Raw genomic sequence first — 19,568 nt, forward strand, 5'->3', positions numbered from 1 at the left:
GGAAGTCACCCCAGCCCCTAAAAAACCAAAATAGTACAAAATGGACAGAGCCACATATGGACATGAAATCCCTCAGAGCACATCTCAATTCACATTAGCCACATTTTAAGTGTTCCACAACCATCTTTACATCTTTTATACAGTGTTGTCTGTTATATACTGCCAAAAGGTCTAACTCACTTTGTCCTTTAATATTGTCACTTATTCTACTATAGGTATTATCAAATGTAGAATTTTAAAGTTCACAGTGACAATGAACTTGTCTTAATGGCCTTCTAAAAACTTTGCAAAAACCTCATATTCTAAAATATCATTATCAAAACCATAGGTTTGACATAGTTCTTTATTATTTCTGTACTTGATTTTATGTTTTTCTACTGTTGTAGTGATATTTATTTTGACACATTGTTTGGGGTTAAGATCATTTCCCCAAACCAAGACAGGAAATGAAAATAAAAAGAGCTTTCAAACTAAAGATTATCAACCAAATGCTTATTGTCAGGGGCGCAGGTTCTGGTTGATGCTCACATGGGGAATCAAACTCACTCAGGCTGCAGGTTTTAAGGCTGAGTATTCTTTTTATAGTTAAATTTCATTTACTATGTTAATGAGAATTAAGTTCAAACCTATCACGAGTGTTAATTTTCTGCCAACCAGAGGCCACTGTCCAAAACGGTGCAGTCTTTTAACTTTGGTGATCTAGAATTAGTCATCCGCTATCCTGTCTGATAACATAATTTGGTTTGTTAGTAGTATTAAAGTTTATGTTGAAGACCCTTTCCACTTTTTTATGGGATCAACAGTGCTACCCAATCATATCATAATCATCTTTCTTTTTTTATTTTTTTGTATACTTATGTTAATTTTTCTTTATGGAGTATCATAATTTATTCCATCTTTCCAATTAACCATGATTACTATTCTACTTTAAAAGTACATATTGCCAAATTGGTCAGAGACCTTGTAAGTCAGTTCTTTCATCTGCAACATCTAACATCCAGTATCAGGAGATCCAAACTTATCCAGATTTCTGCAACTAAGACATAGAATTAGCAGCAGCTTGGCTTTGTAGAATATCATTAGAGACTAAAATCTGGACACTTAGAGAGTGCATATGAGTATAGATGGTAGGTAAAAATGCTGCTGCACTTGCTGTTGAGCCACTTTCAGGAAGACTAATAGAAATACGTGTATACACACACACACACACACACACACACACACAACACACAGAGGGCATTTTCCTTAAGGTTAAGAGTACATAATGTTTTCAAATTCGACATATTATATTGTTATGCTACATTCCTATTTTAATATAAGGTTTCACTGACTACAAAGACTTTCTGCTCTATTGATACTAATTGGTCAAAACAAGCAGAGGGTCAAAAATGTAGACAAAAAATGATTTAAAAAACATGTATACAAATCATTAACCAAGGGATTTGTCTAAGAAAACCAAAATAGAAACACAGATAGAGCTCTAATCTGATACTGTAGCAAGGTTTTGATTCAGAGGACTTTAATGTTGTCCACTGAAGGTAGACACTGTCGTTTTTGGCCTTATAGTATGAACTGTGCCTATTTTATGACAATCTACTAGTGGTGAGACAGAGCAAATTGTTTAACCTGTGATTCTCAGTTTGTCTGTTTAAAAAGGCAAGAAAAACAACCCAGTTTCAGAGGGTTGATGTAAGGATCTGAGATAATGTATATAAAGTATTTACACCAGAGTGACTGTCACAGGAAATATACCCCTCAAAACAGTTACTATTATTAGGGAAATATAATATCAGAATCAAGATGCTTTGCATAGGATAGGCATTTCAATTCAGTTCTGTAGGCCAAATATTGGAGCAATACTAAAAAACTACTATTACTCACAAAAGCTGGGTTCTAGAGGATAAGAGTTTACAAATAATGTAATCAGAGGAATAATAGACATAAAGTTACAATATTAAGCTTAGAAATCAGAGTAGCCAAAAGAGTTTTTTAATTTATCTAAAAGGCAGCCACTCTTAAATTTACTAATGATAATAGAAAACAGAAAAAAGATGAAATAAAAGTGAAGCAATGTGACAGATCTGGGGTCAAAATATTATTCTGGATACCATCTGTTTTTGTAAACAGATACAGTGCAGTCTTATTGTCTTATTGGACAGCACGCTCATTTGGTTCATATTTTCTATGGCTGCTTCTGAGCACCAACTGCAAAGATGAGTACTTCCACAGACACCACAGAGCCTGTTGCTACAGACTGAAAGTTTGTATCACCACAAATTCCTCTGTTGAAATCTAATCTCTGGTGTGATGGTATTAAGAGATGTGGGGCCTTTTAGGAGGTGTGTAGGGCCACAGAGCCCTCATTAGGAAACCTAAGAACTCCCCTGACACTTTCGCCATGTGAGGACATAGTGAAAAGACGGTTTGTGAACCATGAAGTGAGTCCTCACCAGACACCAAGTCTGCCACTGCCTTGATAGTGGACCTGTTAGCCTCTCGAACTGTGAGATAGAAACTTCTGTTGTCTATAAGCCACCCCGTGTATAGTATTCTGTTACAACCCAGACAAACTAAGACTACCACAAAGCCTAAAATATCTATTATCTGGCCCTTTACCAGAAAAGGTCGCCATCCCCACCTATGATAAACATTTGGCTTTCTGTATTTCATAGAAAATACTGAGCTCAAGTTATATGGCCATCCCGTAGAAATGGTGAGAAAAGGATTTCTGAATTGAAATGATGAGATCTATAGCTTCCTTCCAGATAGTGCTTTTTACAAATCATTTTTACCTACAGTGTAACCCAATATTAACTCAAGGTTAATGTTGGTAATTGCAAAGGAGACAGAGATGAAAAGAATCAGCAGAGAGCAAGGGACAGAACTAACATATAATACATAATGGGTGTGATTCATGTGAGAAAAGCTCTGCACAAAGTCAATCAGCCAACTCACACTCAAAGAAAAGTCCTTGGACCAACACAAAAAGATTGGCAAATAAATGTACGTGAATATGCTTTAAAATAACAATTTTAAATGTAAGTGTGTGTTCATTTAAAAAAAAAATGTTACTGGCTTTTTGATTAACTGACCAACTACATGATCCCAATTACATAGAAGGTTTCTACTAAATACATTTTATTTTTTCTTTTCAAATATTTTATTTATTTATTTGAAAGAGAGATCACAAGTAGGCAGAGCATCAGGCAGAGAGAGAGGGGTAAGCAGGCTTCCTACCGAGCAGAGAACCCGATGGCGGGCTTGATCCCAGGACCCTGAGATCATGACCTTAGCCGAAGGCAGAGGGTTAACCCACTGAGCCACCCAGGGGCCCCTCCACTAAAAACATTTTAAATTATCATCACACATTTTTAAAAAATTTTACCTCATAAAGTGTGTTGTATGTGGTGACAGTCACAGTGTTTGTATGCAACATCAGCCTTTCTCCAAGAAGAGTGAAAAGACTATGAGTATGCATAATTTCCACTTTTCTCCTGGAGAAAAAGGGGGGAAAAAAAAACAAAAAACTATGAAATACATTGGATTTTCTAATCACATGACTTTGGGGTAAAAGTACAATCTATTAAGCAGATACAGAATCATACAGGTAATTATTTTTACTGATGTCCATCTACCAAAAACAAGCCAGTTTATACCACAGTTATCTTCTAAAGTTATAAAAATACTATTTAAACACTTCTTAAATAAAATGTAAAATATATAAATTATAAATTATACAAATGTTGACAGCTATTATTTTCAGATTTCTTATTAACTATTTATGAGTTATTTTTATTAGGCTAAACTACTGGTTTCCCCTAACAGAGACGAAAGAATTTTTAAATCCTTTCCATCTATATAAAGTCTATAAAATAATCTGTGATAAGTTTTAATATCAAGAATTTAAAATTACGGCTAAAAATGAGTACTCCAGTTTGATGTTGGGATTACACGGCAAAGTAATTCAACAGAAGTAAAGGGGACTCATTATTGCTTGTATTTGTGGTCTGCCATTGGATTTAAAACCAAACAAAGAGAAAAAACACCAAAAAACTTTCCTAGTTACTTACTATTGGTTCATTTAACTGTCTCCCCCCTACCCCCAATCCCCACTAAATCCATAAATAGGATAGAAGGCTCTACTAGAGGCTTTCTGCAACACTTGGCTCTAGCTCAGGGAATTGCTATATGCCTCTCATTTGTATCACTGTCACAGAATCCAAGATCTGATCTTCTTGGCTCTCAACCCAAGACACTTCATTTATTACCTTGATTTTTCTATTGTTCAATGTTTAGATCTGGCAACTATGACATAAACTGCCTGGTATTCACCAATTCTTATTCTTTTCTTCCTGAGTCCAAAATTGTACTATTAATTTCAGGCTCTCTTACAGCCAGGTGTGACCATTTAACTGAACTTTAGCCAATGGAAAGTGAACAGAAAAGTCATGAACCATTTTCAGGCCTGGTCAATAGAATAGCACTCATGCATGTCTTCCATGCTCTTTCCCCAAGGGAGAAACACAGGAGCCACATGATGAAGACAGCGAGGCACAAGATGGAAGCAGTAGCCTGGGTCTCTAAATCACAGCTTGCAAGAAAATTGCCTGCTAATTAATACCCATTTAGATTTTCAGTGAACAAGAAAGAAATTACTAGTTTGATAAGTAACTAACATTTCATTGTTCATCTGTTAGAGCAGCCATTGTTACCTTTAATACAGAAATCAAATAATCAACCATTTATCTGGATATGACTCACCTGGAAATCCCCTCTTCTAAGATCAGTCTCCAAGCTCCACGCTGTACAACAAAAGACACAAGGCAGCTGTCTCCCCTCACCTACTCCTCCTCAGTCCAGGAAGGGAAACAGCAAAATAACCTAAACCCAAAGCTTAGGCATTTGTCTTGTGGCTGTGTTTGCAAAACACTTAATAAGTAAGATTTAAAAAGTCAACTGGTCATAAAAAAATAAACCAGGACTAATGAATACTATGGGATTACAGAGGGGAAGGTTTTATGTCTCTTCTAATTCAAGCTCCACCCAAGGCAAGGAGAACTGAAACTTTCATCTGCTCCTAATCCAGAAAGGAATAAAAAAAAAAAAAAAAAGCCAAAGAGTATCCTTTAATATATCTCTCTGATACATGAAGCTGGTAAAAGTTATATCCAAATTAGGCTATGTGGAATAGCCGAATTAGGAATTTACAGTTATCTCTTACCTGCACCAGTACAGTTTCAGCTACTAAAGAAATCCATGCCCTCCGGATTATCTCCCACAGTGTAAATGTTTACAGAACAGCTATATTCTAGGCCTTGCAGGATGGGGGTAGGGGTGGGGAGACTTGAAGAATGCTCTGCATCTACCAGAGAAGAGATGGGTCAGCTTCCTCCGGCAGTTTGCTTTAAAACAATGCTTACCAGTAAATTTTGCTGCACGGCAGTCAAAAGATAGCAAAAAATGCCATCCATTATCTCAGACAGAGTGTGGGTGTGCTATCACATGATTTTGTTTCTCACAGAATCCCTATGCATTCAGCTCTGAAAAGTTTCAATAGGGCATATATGAGAGAAACTAACATCCTGACCCTACTTAACTTAAAGACCTAAACAGACTTCAGGCCTATTTGTCCACCTCTGAATTTTATGCAATTTCTGTCCACTTGGATTAAGAATGTAATCTTTTTTTTTTTTTAAAGATTTTATTTACTTATTTGACAGAGAGAGATCACAAGTAGGCAGAGAGAGAGAGAGAGGGAAGCAGACTCCCTGCTGAGCAGAGGGCCCAATGCGGGACTCGATCCCAGGACCCTGAGATCATGACTCGAGCCGAAGGCAGAGGCTTAACCCACTGAGCCACCCAGGCGCCCTGTAATCTTTTTTTTTTTTTTTTTTTTACAAAGGGTAACCTTTTAATCTCATACAAATTACACATTTATTAGTTTACTGAACATTCCAATGAATACAGACTCCAATTTTCTTCTTCACAAAACAAACCAGCTTTTCTTCTGGATGGTTAAAAAATATTTCTTATAATAAACTCAGACCATATGTTGGAAGAAGAAAAAAGTAAAAGAGACCCATAACTCCGTAACGCAGAGAAAATCATTATAAAGTATCAAGTATATATCAAGTATAAAGTTTAGGTTCTGCTAGATTAATTACTATGCATATAAATATAGATGACAAATACAGATGGTATCAATACAATGAAAATAATTCTATATAAGGTAATATATAGCTCTGTTTTCCTGTAAATCAAGAATATATGCTATCTTGAATATTCAATTATTAAATATAATAAGTATGCAGCATAATATATGCATTCACTACCATTGGCACGTATGGTATTTCCAATTTTTTTCTACCATCAACAAAATTTTGCCCTTGTAGGTAAATCTTTGAGCATATCCATGACTATTTCCTTAGAGTAAATTCTTGTAACTGGAATGATGGGTGTTAAAAGCTTTTATATTTAATTTTATGAGACTTTGCAATTTATGACCTCCAAAAATATGTACATTCATACTTCCACCATCAAAACATAAACACAATTTACCAGCAGTGCCACTCACCAATGTAAACATAAAATTCATATTTTGTAAGTCTATAATTTAGTAATTTCTTAAAAACTTTACAGAGTAATATAATCATCATCAATTTCCAGTTTTGAATATTTTCATTACCCTAAAAAGTTCTCTGTGCCCATTTGTGGTCACCCCACTCCCATCACTACCCCAACGTAATCATTAATCTGTATTCTGGATATTTCATATAAATGTAATCATTTAATACGTAGTTTTCTACATCAGGCCTCTTTCATTTACCATAATAATGATTTTTAGGACTAATTAATGTCATAGTATGTGCATCAGCAGTTTGTTTCCTTTTAATTGTGCACTAGTATTTCATTTTATGGACATATGATACCTCATCCATTCACCAAATCATGGAATTTTAAGATTATTTCCAGTTTTGAACTATCATGGATAATGGTATTAAGAACATCCTTGCACAGTTACAAGTGTGAACATATGGTGTCATGCAGTAAGTGTTACATTTTTTAAGAAATTTGAAAATTCTTCTGGAACATGGCTGGAGTATTTTACATTTCTGTCAACAATGCATGGGAATTCAGGAAGTTGTTACATGTTCTGGTTGTATGTTATATGCTGTGGTTTTATTCAAATCAAGCCATTTTCTATTTTTCTTTGTGATTCTTTTTTTACCTATAGGGTTCTTAGAAATGTGTTGTTTACTTTCCAAATATCAAGCAATTTATCAACTCTCTTTCTGCTATTGATTCCTAATTTAATTTTGTTGTGGTCCAAGAAAATATTTTGTTTGATCTCAATTCTTTTAAATTTATTGAAACTTATCTTATGTTTTATAGTCCAGTACATAATCCACTTATACTAGAACACAATTTGCCAACTTCAGGTGGACTGTTCTATGAATTTCAATAAATTGTTCAATTATGATCTTGAACAGAGAGGGAAGAACAGGCTTTCATTAATTATTAGTTATTGAAAGGGAATGCTTCTAATATTTTACTACTAAATAGGACTATGGTAATTTTCCAGTAGATATGCCTTATCAGGTTAAAGAAACCATCTGTTCCTGGTTTCCCAAGAATTCTTACTGGGTACTGGATTTTACCCAAATTTTCTCTATCTATTAGTGTAATTATATTGCTATTCTTTAATGTGTTTTTTAAAGAGATCATATTAAAGGATATTCTGATGTTAAGCTACCCTTACATTCAGCATAAAATTAAACCTGGGGGGAAAAACAACCTTTCTTTTTTTTAATATAAATATTTATGGCTAGGGATGCCACAGTGGCCCAGTCAGTTAAGTGCCCAACTCTTGATTTCAGCTCAGGTCATGACCTCAAGGTTTTGAGATGGAGCCTTACATCAGACTCTGCACTCAGCGGGGTCTACTTGAGAGTCTCCCTCCCTCCCCCGCTCCTCCCCTTGCTGGTGTGTGTGCTCTTTCTTTTTAAAAACAAAACAAAACAATTAAATAAATAAATAAATAAATACAATAATATTTATGGCTATAAGTTACCTCCACTACCACTTAGGCCAACTCTCAGAAGTGTAAATGTACAAAATTTTCGATTCTAACCATTTCATAATGTGTACAACAATTTCTTGTTATGAATTATTTAAAATATGTACATTTCCATTGTCTTAGCTTGATTTTTATCATTGATTTCTTTTATCATTGATTTCTTGATTTTTATCATTTATCAAAATTATGATTTTTATCATAATTGCACTATGGGTAAGAAGTCATCTTTATGACAATTTAAGTTTTTAGACAATTTTATGGCTTCAAGTGACAATTTTTACAGTGTTGTGTTTGAAAAGAATGTATATGTGAATTGAGCCAGTGGCTTTTTTGTTCAAATTTATACTGTGGGAGCGCCTGGGTGGCTCAGTGGGTTAAAGCCTCTGCCTTCGGCTCAGGTCATGATCCCAGGGTCCTGGGATCGAGCCCCGCATCGGGCTCTCTACTCAGCAGGGAGCCTGCTTCCCTTCCTCTCTCTCTGGCTGCCTCTCTGCCTGCCTGTGATCTCTGTCTGTCAAATAACTAAATAAAATCTTTAAAAAAAAAATTATACTGTGAAGTTGTTTTACAATTGCTCTTTTAAAAAAAAATAAATTTCTAAACCATTTTGATTTCTCTTTCAAATTTAGTCAATTTTGCTTTCGATACCTCCTCTATGCTGTTATGTACAAATGCATTTGAAATTGTTTTCTCTTCCTGGTGAATTGTACCTTCTTCCTTACATGGTACTGTTCTTTAGCCTCATCAACTTTTTTGTGTTAAAGCTTATGTAATTTTACTTAAATACTGATCTGCCAATTTTTATCATTTAGATTTAAAAACAAGTAACACTTTAATCTTGTTAAAAATAATAACATATAAAGATACAGAAAAGTTTCACATCCAACTCATACCATCATTCACAGTCTCCACTCCCAACATACACGTAAACATTTTTCTGTTTCTTATTTCCCTCTCAGTTTATCCACCACACACACTCTTTTAAATAGATTTTTTAAGGGTAGTTTTAGGTGTACAGCAAAATTGAGCAGAAAGTAGAGAGAGTTCCCATATATTCCCTACTCTATATATGTCATGTACTCGTGGTTTCCTCTAACTACCAACATTCACCCACAGAGTGGGATATTTCTTATAACTGCCTATTACCTTGATTCAACCCCCAGTTTTATTGAACTACAATTAACATACATGTTTAAGTTTTAAGTAGTTCAAGGTGTACAACATAATGATTTGATATAGGTATAAATTGCAAAATGATTACCATTATAAAATGAGTTAACATCCATTACCTACACAGGTACAAAATATTTTTCCTCTGATGAGAACTTCAAAGACCTAATCTCTCAGCAACTTTCAAATATATAATAGTTAACTACAGTCACCATGCTATCCATTATATCCCTAAAACTTATCTGTCTTATAACTCCAATTTGTGCCTTTTGACTACATTCACCCATTCCCCATATTCCCTGCTTCCACCCCAATGTTGTTTCTATGAGATTGGTTTCTCTAATTTCTATACATGAGATCATACAGTATTTGTTTTTCTCTGACGTATTTCTCTCAATGTAATGCCCTCAGGATCCACCCATGTTGTTGAAAAGGGCAGAATTCCCTCCCTTTTATGGTTGAATAACATTCCATTACATATATATGTTAATATATATGCATAACAACCTATGTGCCCATTAACAGATGAATGAGTAAAGAAAATGTGGATATATAGGCTGTTTCCATGTCTTGGCTATTTGTAAATAATGCTGAAATGAACACAGGGGTACGCATCTCTTTGAGATAATGCTTTTGCTTACTTTGGATATCTACCCAGAAGAATGGCTGGATCATAGGGCAGTTCTATTTTTAATTTTGTGAGGACACCCCATATTGTTTTCCACAGTGGCTGTAACTAATTTATATTCATACCAACAGTACACAAAAGTTCCTTCCTTTCCATATCCTTAGCAACATTTGTTATCTCTTGTATTTTTGATGATAGCCATCTGAAAGGTGTGAGATGATATCTATCTACTGTGGTTTAGATCTGCATTTTCTTAATGATTAGTGATGCTAAACACTTTTCATTCACCTATTGGTCATTTGTATGTCTTCTTTGGAACTTCAGATCTTCTCCCCAAGATTTTTAAATCAGATTGTTTATTTTCATATGATTTGCATGAATTTTTTAAATCTTCTGTGTATTAACCCTTCATCAGATACATAACTGGAAAATACTTTTTTTCATTCTGTAAGCTGCTTTTTCATTTATTGATCATTTTCTTTGCTGTACAGAAGCTTTTTAATTTGTTGTAGTCTTGATTATTTATTTTTGCTTTTGTTGCTTTGCTTTGGGTGTCAAATCCAAAAACTCATTGCCAACACCAATGTCTAGGAGCTTACTGCTATGTTTTCTTCTAGGACTGTTGTAGTTTCAAGTCTTACATTCAAATCTTTAATCCCTTTTGAACTGACTTTTGTGTATAATATAAAACAGGAGTCCAATTTCATTCTTTTGCTTTTGGCTATCCAGTTTTGCTGACATCATTTATTGAAGAGACTGTCCTTTTCCCATCGTAGATTCTCAGCTCCTTTGTCATAAATTGAGACATATATGCGGGTTTATTTCTGGATTCTCTACTCTGTTCCATTAATCTACAACTGTTTTTAAGCCAGAATCATACTGTTTGATTAGTATAGCTTTGCGATACAGTTTGACTCTTTTTCCCCCCTTTGCTCATTTGTTTTGTCTCTTAAATTCCACATGAGTGAAATCTTATATGTCTTTCTCCAACTGACTTACATTGCTTAGCGTAACAATATTTAGCTATATCCAGGTCACTGCAAATGGCAAGATTTTACTCTTTTTATGGCTGAATAATATTCCATTCTATATACGTACGTGTGTGTGTGTGTGTATACATATACATACCACATCTTCTTTGTCCATTTATCCTTGATGGACACTTGAGCCCTTCTCAGTCAATCTTACTCCAGTCCCAGTGAGGCAGGCCTCTCCCTCAGAAGACCAGCACAAGTGTCCACCCACAACACATCTCCGAACCTGTGAGTTCTGCGAGCCTTAGTTCTGGTGGAGTTGGTGTCAGGTCTCATTTTACAATCAAATGAGAGCACAACTAGTAAAAATTCACCACATTCCGGCCAGAGATCAAACACTGCCCAGGGCAAGCAAGGATGAGAGCCTCTGCATATTATTAGCCTGAAGAATAGAGCAGCCAAGACACAACAATGGAGAGCAAATAGCATACACCAGAGATATTCCCTGAAGCACCAGGACCTGGGCATTACATGACCTCTTCTTCATAAGAGGGTATGCTTTGGGTATTCTGAGGTCTTTCGTGGTTGCACATAAATTTTAGGATTATTTGTTGTATTTCTGTGAAAAGATGCCATTGGAATTTTGATAAGGACTGCACTGAATCTATAGATTGCTTTGGGTAATACGGACATTTAACAATATCAATTCTTTCAATATGTGTTCACAGAATAACATCTTATTTCTTAATTTTTTCATCAATGTTTTACAGTTTTCAGTTTATAGATCTCTTATCTCCCTGGTTAAATTTATTCCTGGGTATTTTATTCTATGAAAACTTTCATTCTTTTTTTTTTTTTTTCATCTCTTAACCTCCTATCTTGTCATCTTTACTCTTGATGCTACATTCTGTGTAATTCTTCATTTTGAGCTTCCAGCTCATTCTTAAGTCTTTTTTTTTTTTTTTTAAAGTAGGCTAAACATCTGGCATGGAGCCCAACATGGGGCCCGAACTCATGACCCTGAGATCAAGAGTCAGACACCCAACCAACTGAGCCACTCAGTACCCCACCAATTCTTAAGTTTTATCTAATCTGTTTAATATGACCATGGAGTTGTTAATTTTAATTACTGCCTTTTCATTTCCATTTTTTATTACTTTTTAAAGCTGCATAGTTTAATATTATCTTGCTTCTTAAGAATTATTTCTTCTATTATGCTTTTCATTTTTGGCATATAAGAATTTACCTACTTTTGTGTGCTCAGCTATATGTCTGAAAGGATTTTTGTATTATTTTATCTAAAATTTAGAAATTTTTAGTAGTACAAATTGTTTCAGGATATCCTGTTATACCCATTATTTTTGTCCTCCAAGAATTCTTATTATTTACATTTTGTTTCCTATTGTCTATATCTTTATCTTTTCTTTCACCTTATATTGTTGGACCATGCTTTGGGAACTTCCAGTCCACTAATTTGGTTAAATTGGAAAACAAATCACGAGCTAACAAGGCAGATTATCAATTTTGGTGTTCTACTTGAATCTCAATTGCTCTTTCTAAAAATAAAATTCAAAGGTTCCACCCACAGCCTGTACCACTAGTTCTCTTTCAGTGAGTACATCGTTTGATGATTCTCTTATCTTCTGTCTCTGGCTATTAGCCTTTAATGAGTTGTTATATTTCACTTTTACACAGTTGAGGTCAGATCTCACTGCTGTTATTTTTACGTGATGGAATCCTTGCAGGTGTTGTAACGCAGAAGACCTTTTAAATATACTAATCTGTAGTACAAAACTTAGCTTGCTGTAAGTCCTAGGCCAGCATCATGGCACTCCTGTATTCTCATATTTCCACAAGTTCAAGGACAGGGAAGAATCATTCTATCATTTCAGGTAACTTTTGGCCTTCTGGTGGTCACCCACATAGAAGTCAATGTTAACATTACTCAGGAGGGAGGGAGGTGCAGAGGAGAGAGAATAAGAGGCAGAGAGCTTTCAGAGCAAAGCACGATCCCTCAAGATTAGCTGCTTTTTAGTCTTTTCCTTAGGCTTCTAACATAGTTCTTCAGCTGCCTGTCATTCCCATGGGAGAGAAAACCTGGCACTGGTTATCTTATTATCTCTACTCCTACTCCAGATACACACAGGAGCCAACATTCACCTGAAGAAAGCCAAATAGTTTAGAGTTCAGAATAGATGGAAAGGAAACTTTTTTCCAACTCTCATACTCCCAGAACCTACATCACTACTTTTTGTTAACAGACAACTGGTTTTGCCAGAAAAACTGGACTAGTTCAACTAGTCCAAAAAGAACTAAACCATTAGGTTAAACAACTGTCAATGTATAACAAGCCAACATCATAGAGAGTAAGTTGATCTATTTACAGTGTGAATTCACCCAGAAGTTACAGGGTTTGAAGTTAAGATAACAGAAAAATATACTTGGTTGAGAATTTTTATTTCCACAGTGAACATTCAATAACATTTGTTTTAAAATTTCCTCCACAAGATGGCAGAGGAGTAAGAGACCCAAATTTTGTCTGATCCCAAGAATTCAGCTAGATAGTTATCAAACAATTCTGAACACCTGGAAGAAAAAAATAGCAGCAATTCTATGAACAGAGAAGTGACCACTGTCTGGAAAGTAGGACATGTGGAGAAGTGAATCTGAGGCAATATATGGGAAGACAGAACACTAGGGGAAGGAGCCTCCATCAGCTGGCTACTAGCAAGTGATGGAGCAGCAGAACACAAAATCAGAACTTTGAGAAGTCTGCTCTGCTGAGGGATGTCACTCCAGTGGCTTGGAAGACTCAGTGGGATAGTGTGGTCTCAGGACCCTCGGGATCACAGAAAACCAGGGGTACCTGAGTGTGGCAGAGCGCCCAAGTATCTGAGCAGGTAAGCCAGCTGCAAAGATGGAGCCAAGGAGTGGGCTCTCAGCTCACGATTGCCATAAACCATGATCAGTTGGGCCGCTACTCTTCAAGCAAGGACCCAACAAGCGGCAGATCTGGGAAGACTCCCTTTATTTCCCTCCCACCCAAGGAGTGCCACGGGAGCACACCGCAGGAATCTGCTGGGTTTGGACACTCCAAATGCGGTCATGTGCCAGAGATAGAAACACTAAGTCACAGGCCAGGTGAGCATAGAGTGTGGCCAGAGACAAGGGAGACAGGAATGATTGCTTTTCTCTAAGGGCTCACTGAGGAGTCGGGCCCCAAGTTCTCAGCTCTTCCAGGGTCAGAGATTGGGAAGCTGCCATTTTCATTCTTGTCCTCCAAACCTGTGAGGAAAGCTTTCAGGGAACAAAAGCTACTGAGAAGCAAACCCAGCAGATTAATTATCTTGGCCCCTGGCAAGGGCTGTGCAATTCCACCTCAGGCAAAGACATTTGAGAATCACAGCAACAGGCCCTTCCCCAGAAGATCAGAAAGAACACCCAGCCAAGACCAAGTTTACTGATCAATGAGAACTGCAAAACTCTAGCGCTAGGGGCATACACCACATAGAATTTATGGCTGTTTTCCTATGATTCTTTTATCTTTCAAAGTTAATTTTAAAAAATTTCTTTTCTTTTTCTGTATCTTTCTTCTTGCTTTTTTCAAACAATACCTTACCAATTCCTTTTAAAAAATATTTTTTTAATTTTCATTATTACAGTCATAGTCTATCCCTCCATTTGTATTTAAAATTTTATATATATATATATATATATATATATTTTTTTTTTTTTTAATTTAAAATCTTGGAATAAAGTTTGTTCTAACAGACCAAAATATACACTAAATCTAGTGTATGGTTTTGTTCTAGTCTCCTCCTTGATCACATTCTCTCCTTCTTTTTCTCCCCCTTCCTTTTTTTTAATATGATTCTTTTATCAAGCAACTTATTGATTTTTTTAAACCTTTTTAAATTTTCATCTTTACAGTCATATTCTATCCCTTCATCATACTTACCCTTATTTTTGTGTATATATAAGTTTTCTTTCTTTAAAATTTGGGGAGGCAGTTTCTTCTAACAGACCAAAATATACCCAAAATCTAGTGTATGGCTCTGTTCTGTTCACCAGCCTGACCATATTCTTTTTTTCTCCCCTTTCTTTTTTCCCAGTTTCAGGTGTCTTCAAATTTGTTTACTGTATATTTCTCAGAGGTCATTGTTGCCCTGCTAGCATTTGTTCTCTCATTCATCTATTCTTCTCTGGACAAAATGACAAAACAGAAAAACTCATCTAAAAAAAAGAACAAGAGGCAGTACCAACTGCCAGGGATGTAATCAGTACAGACATTAGTAAGATGACGGAAATAGAGTTCAGAATGATGATTATAAAGATAGTAGGTGGGCTTGAAAAAAGCATAGAAGATACTAGAGAATCCCTTTCTGGAGAAATAAAATAATTAAAATCTAACCAAGTCAAAATCAAAAAGGCTACTAATGTGGTGCAATAAAAAATGGAGGCTCTAACTGCTGGGATAAATGAGGCAGAATAGAGAGTTAGTGATAAAGAAGACCAAATGATGGAGAATAAAGAAGATGAGAAAAAGACAGATAAATAACTACTGGATCAAGTGGGGAGAATTCGAGATGTAAGTGATACCATAAGATGAAACAATATTAGAATAATTAGGATGGCAGAAGAAGAAGGGGAGGCAGAAGGTATACTGGGGCAAATTACAACAGAGAACTTCCCTAATTTGGGGAAGGAAATGAGCATCAAAATCCAGGAGGCACAGAGAACCCCTCTCAAAATCAAAAAAATAGGTCAATACCTGTCATCTAATAGTAAAACCTACCAATGCCTCAGAGACAAAGAGAAAATCCTGAAACCAGCTCAGGACAAGAGAGTCTGTAACCTACAATGGCAGAAGCATTAGACTAGCAACAGACCTATCCACAGGGACGTGGCAGGCCAAGAAGGACTGGCATGATATATTCAGAGCACTAAACAAGGAAAATATGCAGCCAAGAATACTATATCCAGCTAGGCTGTCACTGAAAATAGAAGGAGAAATAAAAATCTTCCAGGACAAGCAAAAACTAAAGAATTTGCAAACACCAAATGAGCCCTATAGGAACTATTGAAAGGGGTCCTCTAAGCAAAGAGAGAGCCTAAAAGTAACATAGTCCAGAAAGGAACAGAGACAATATACAGTAGCAAACACATCACAGCAAATACAATGGCACTAAGTTCATATCTTTTGATAGTTTCCCTAAATGTAAATGGGTTAAATGCTCCACTCAAAAGACACAGCGTATCAGAATGGATAAAAATGGATTAAAAAAAAAAAACAACAAGACCCATCAATATGCCACAAAAGACTTATTTTAGACACGAAGACACCTCAAGATTTAAAGTGAGGCGGGGAAAAACAATTTATCAGCTAATGGACATCAAAAGAAAGCTGTGGTGGCAATCCTTATATCAGAAAATTTGTTTTTAAACCAAAGACTATAATAAGATATGAGGAAGGACACTATATCTATATTAAAAGGGTCTGTACAACAAGAATATTTAACAATTTTAAATATCTATGCCCCTAACACGTGAGTAGCCAAATATATAAAACAATAACAAAATCAAAGAAACACATCAACAATAATACAGTAACAGTAGGGGACTTTAAAACCCCTTTCACTTAAAACGGACAGATCATGTAAGCAAAAGATCAACAAGGAAATAAAGACCTTAAAAGGCTTTAAATGACACACTAGAAGAGATGGACATCACAGATACATTCAGAACATTCTATCCCAAAGCAAGAGAATATACATTCTTCTCCAGTGTACATGGAATATTCTCCAGAACAGATCATATCCTCAGTCACAAGTCAGGTCTCAACCAGTACCAAAAGATGGACTAATTCTCTGCATTTTTTCAGACCCCAGTACTTTGAAACTAGAACTCAACCACAAGAGGAAAATTGGAAAGAACACAAATACATGGAGGCTAAAGGGCATCCTACTAAAGAATGAACAGGTCAACCAGAAAATTAAAGAATTAGAAAATTCATGGAAACAAATGAAAATGAAAACATAACTGTTCAAAATTTTGGGGGTGCAGAAAAGGCAGTCCTGAGAGGAAAGTATATAACAATACAAGCCTTTCTCAAGAAAAAAGAAAGGTCTCAAATACATAACTTAATCCTATACCTAAAGGAGCTGGAGAGAGAATAGCAAAGAAAGCCTAAACCCAGCAGGAGAAGAGAACTAATAAAAATCAGAGCAGAAAGCAATGAAATAGAAATCAAAAGAACAGCAGAACAGATCAATGAAACTAGGAGCTGGTTCTCTAAAAGAATTAATAAGACTGATAAATCTTTGGCTAGACTTATCAAAAAGAAAAGAGAAAGGACCTAAATTAATAAAATCATGAATGAAAGAGGAAAGATCACAGCCAACACTAAAGAAATACAACCACTTATAGGAACATATTATGTGCAACTATAAGCCAGCAAATTTGACAATCTGGAAGAAATGGATGCATTCCTAGAGACATGAAAGCTACCAAAACTGAACCAGGAAGAAATAGAAAACCTGAACAGACCCATAACCAGTAAGGAGATTGAAGCAATCATCAAAAATCTCCCAACAAACAAGCGATCAGGGCAAGATGGCTTCCCAGGGGAATTCTACCAAACATTTAAAGAAGAATTAATACCTATTCCCCTGAAACTGTTCCAAAATAAACAGAAATGGAGGGAAAACTTCCAAACTCATTTTATGAGGCCAGCATTACCTTGACCCCAAAACGAGACAAAGATCCCATCAAAAGAGAATTACAGACCAATATCCTTGATGAACACAGATGTGAAAATTCTCACCAAAATACTAACCAATAGGATCCAACAGTACATTAAAAGGATTATTCCCCATAACCAAGTGGGATTTATTCCTGGGCTGCAAGCTTGGTTCAACATCTGCAAATCAATCCATGTGATACAATACATTAATAAAAGAAAGAACAAGAACCACATGATACTCTCAATAGATACTGAAAAAGCATTTGACAAAGTTCAGCATCCTTTCCTGATCAAAACTCTTCAAAGTGTAGGGATAGAGGGTACATACCTCAATATCATCAAAGCCATCTATGAAAAACCCACAGCGAACATCATTCTCAATGGGGAAAAACTGGGAGCTTTTCCCCTAGGGTCAGGAACACGGCAGGGATGTCCACTATCACCACTGCTATTAAACATAGTACTAGAAGTCCTAGCCTCAGTAATCAGACAACTAAAAGAAATAGAAGGCATCCGAATCAGCAAAGAAGTCAAACTCTCAGTCTTTGCAGATGATATGATACTTTATGTGGAAAACCCAAAAGACTCCACTCCAAATCTGCTAGAACTCATACAGGAATTCAGTAAAGTGTCAGGATATAAAATCAATGCACAGAAATCAGTTGCATTTCTATACACCAACAGCGAGACAGAAGAAAGAGAAATTAAGAAGTCAATCCCATTTACAAATGCACCCAAAAGCATAAGATACCTAGGAATAAACCTAACCAAAGAGGCAAAGAATCTGTACTTAGAGAACTATAAAGTACTCACGAAAGAAATTGAGGAAGACACAAAGAAATGGAAAAATGTTCAATGTTCATGGATTGGAAGAACAAATATTATGAAAATGTCTATCCTACCTAAAGCAACCTACACATTTAATGCAATCCCTATCAAAATACCATCAATTTTTTTTCAAAGAAATGGAACAAATAATCCTAAAATTTGAGTGCAACCAGAAAACACCCCAAATAGCCAGAGGAATGTTTAAAAAAGAAAATCAAAGCTGGTGGTATCACAATTCCAGACTTCATGCTCTATTACAAAGCTGTAATCATCAAGAGAGTATGTTTCTGGCATAAAAACAGACACAGAGATCAATGGAACAGAATAGAATGCCCAGAAATGGAAGTCCATGGTCAATTAATATTTGACAAAGCAGGAAAAAACACCCTATGGACAAAAGACAGGCTCTTCAACAAATGGTGTTGGAAAAATTGGGACAGCCACATGCAAAAGAATGAAACGGGACCATTTCCTTATACCACATACAAAAAAAGACTCAAAATGATCAAAGACCTAAATGTGGGACAGGAAACCATCAAAATCCTAGAGGAAAACATGGGCAGAAACCTCTTTGACCTCAACCACAACAACTTCTTTCTAGAAACATCACCAAGGGCAAGGAAGCAAGGGCCAAAAATGAACTCTTAGGATTTCAAGATCAAAAGCTTTTGCACAGCAAAGGAAACAGTCAACAAAACCAAAAGACAACTGACAGAATGGGAGATGATATTTGCAAAGGACATATCAGATAAAGGGCTAGTATCTAAAATCCATAAAGAACTTATTAAACTCAACACCCAAGGAGCAACCAATCCAATCAAGAAATGTGTAGAAGACATAAACAGAGATTTCTGCATAGAAGACATCCATATGGCCAATATACACATGAAAAAATGCTCAACATCACTCAGCATCAGGAAAATACAAATCAAAACCACAGTGAGTACCACCTCACAGGAGTCAGAATGGCTAAAATTAACAAGTCAAGAAATGACAGATATTGGCGAGGATGCAGAGAAAAGGGAACCCTCCTACACTGTTGGTGGGAATGCAAGCTGGTGCAGCCACTGTGGAAAACAGTATGGAGGTTTCTCAAAAAGTTGAAAACAGAGCTATCCTATGACCCAGCAAGTGTACTACTAGATATTT

General features: G+C 35.9%; 1 protein-coding gene across 1 annotated transcript in view; it reads right to left on the minus strand.

The window, feature by feature from the left end:
- The window catches only part of LOC308339564 (neurobeachin), a 190,479-nt gene that overhangs the window by 68,066 nt on the left and 102,845 nt on the right, over positions 1–19,568 (minus strand). The window contains exon 17 of the mRNA XM_080798359.1: positions 3,386–3,494. Coding sequence (XP_080654485.1) covers positions 3,386–3,494 — 109 coding nt within the window. The remainder of the gene's footprint in view (positions 1–3,385; positions 3,495–19,568) is intronic.

This window comes from Martes martes (genome assembly GCF_963455335.1).
Source record: "Martes martes genome assembly, chromosome: 3".
NCBI classification, from domain to species: Eukaryota; Metazoa; Chordata; class Mammalia; order Carnivora; family Mustelidae; genus Martes; species Martes martes.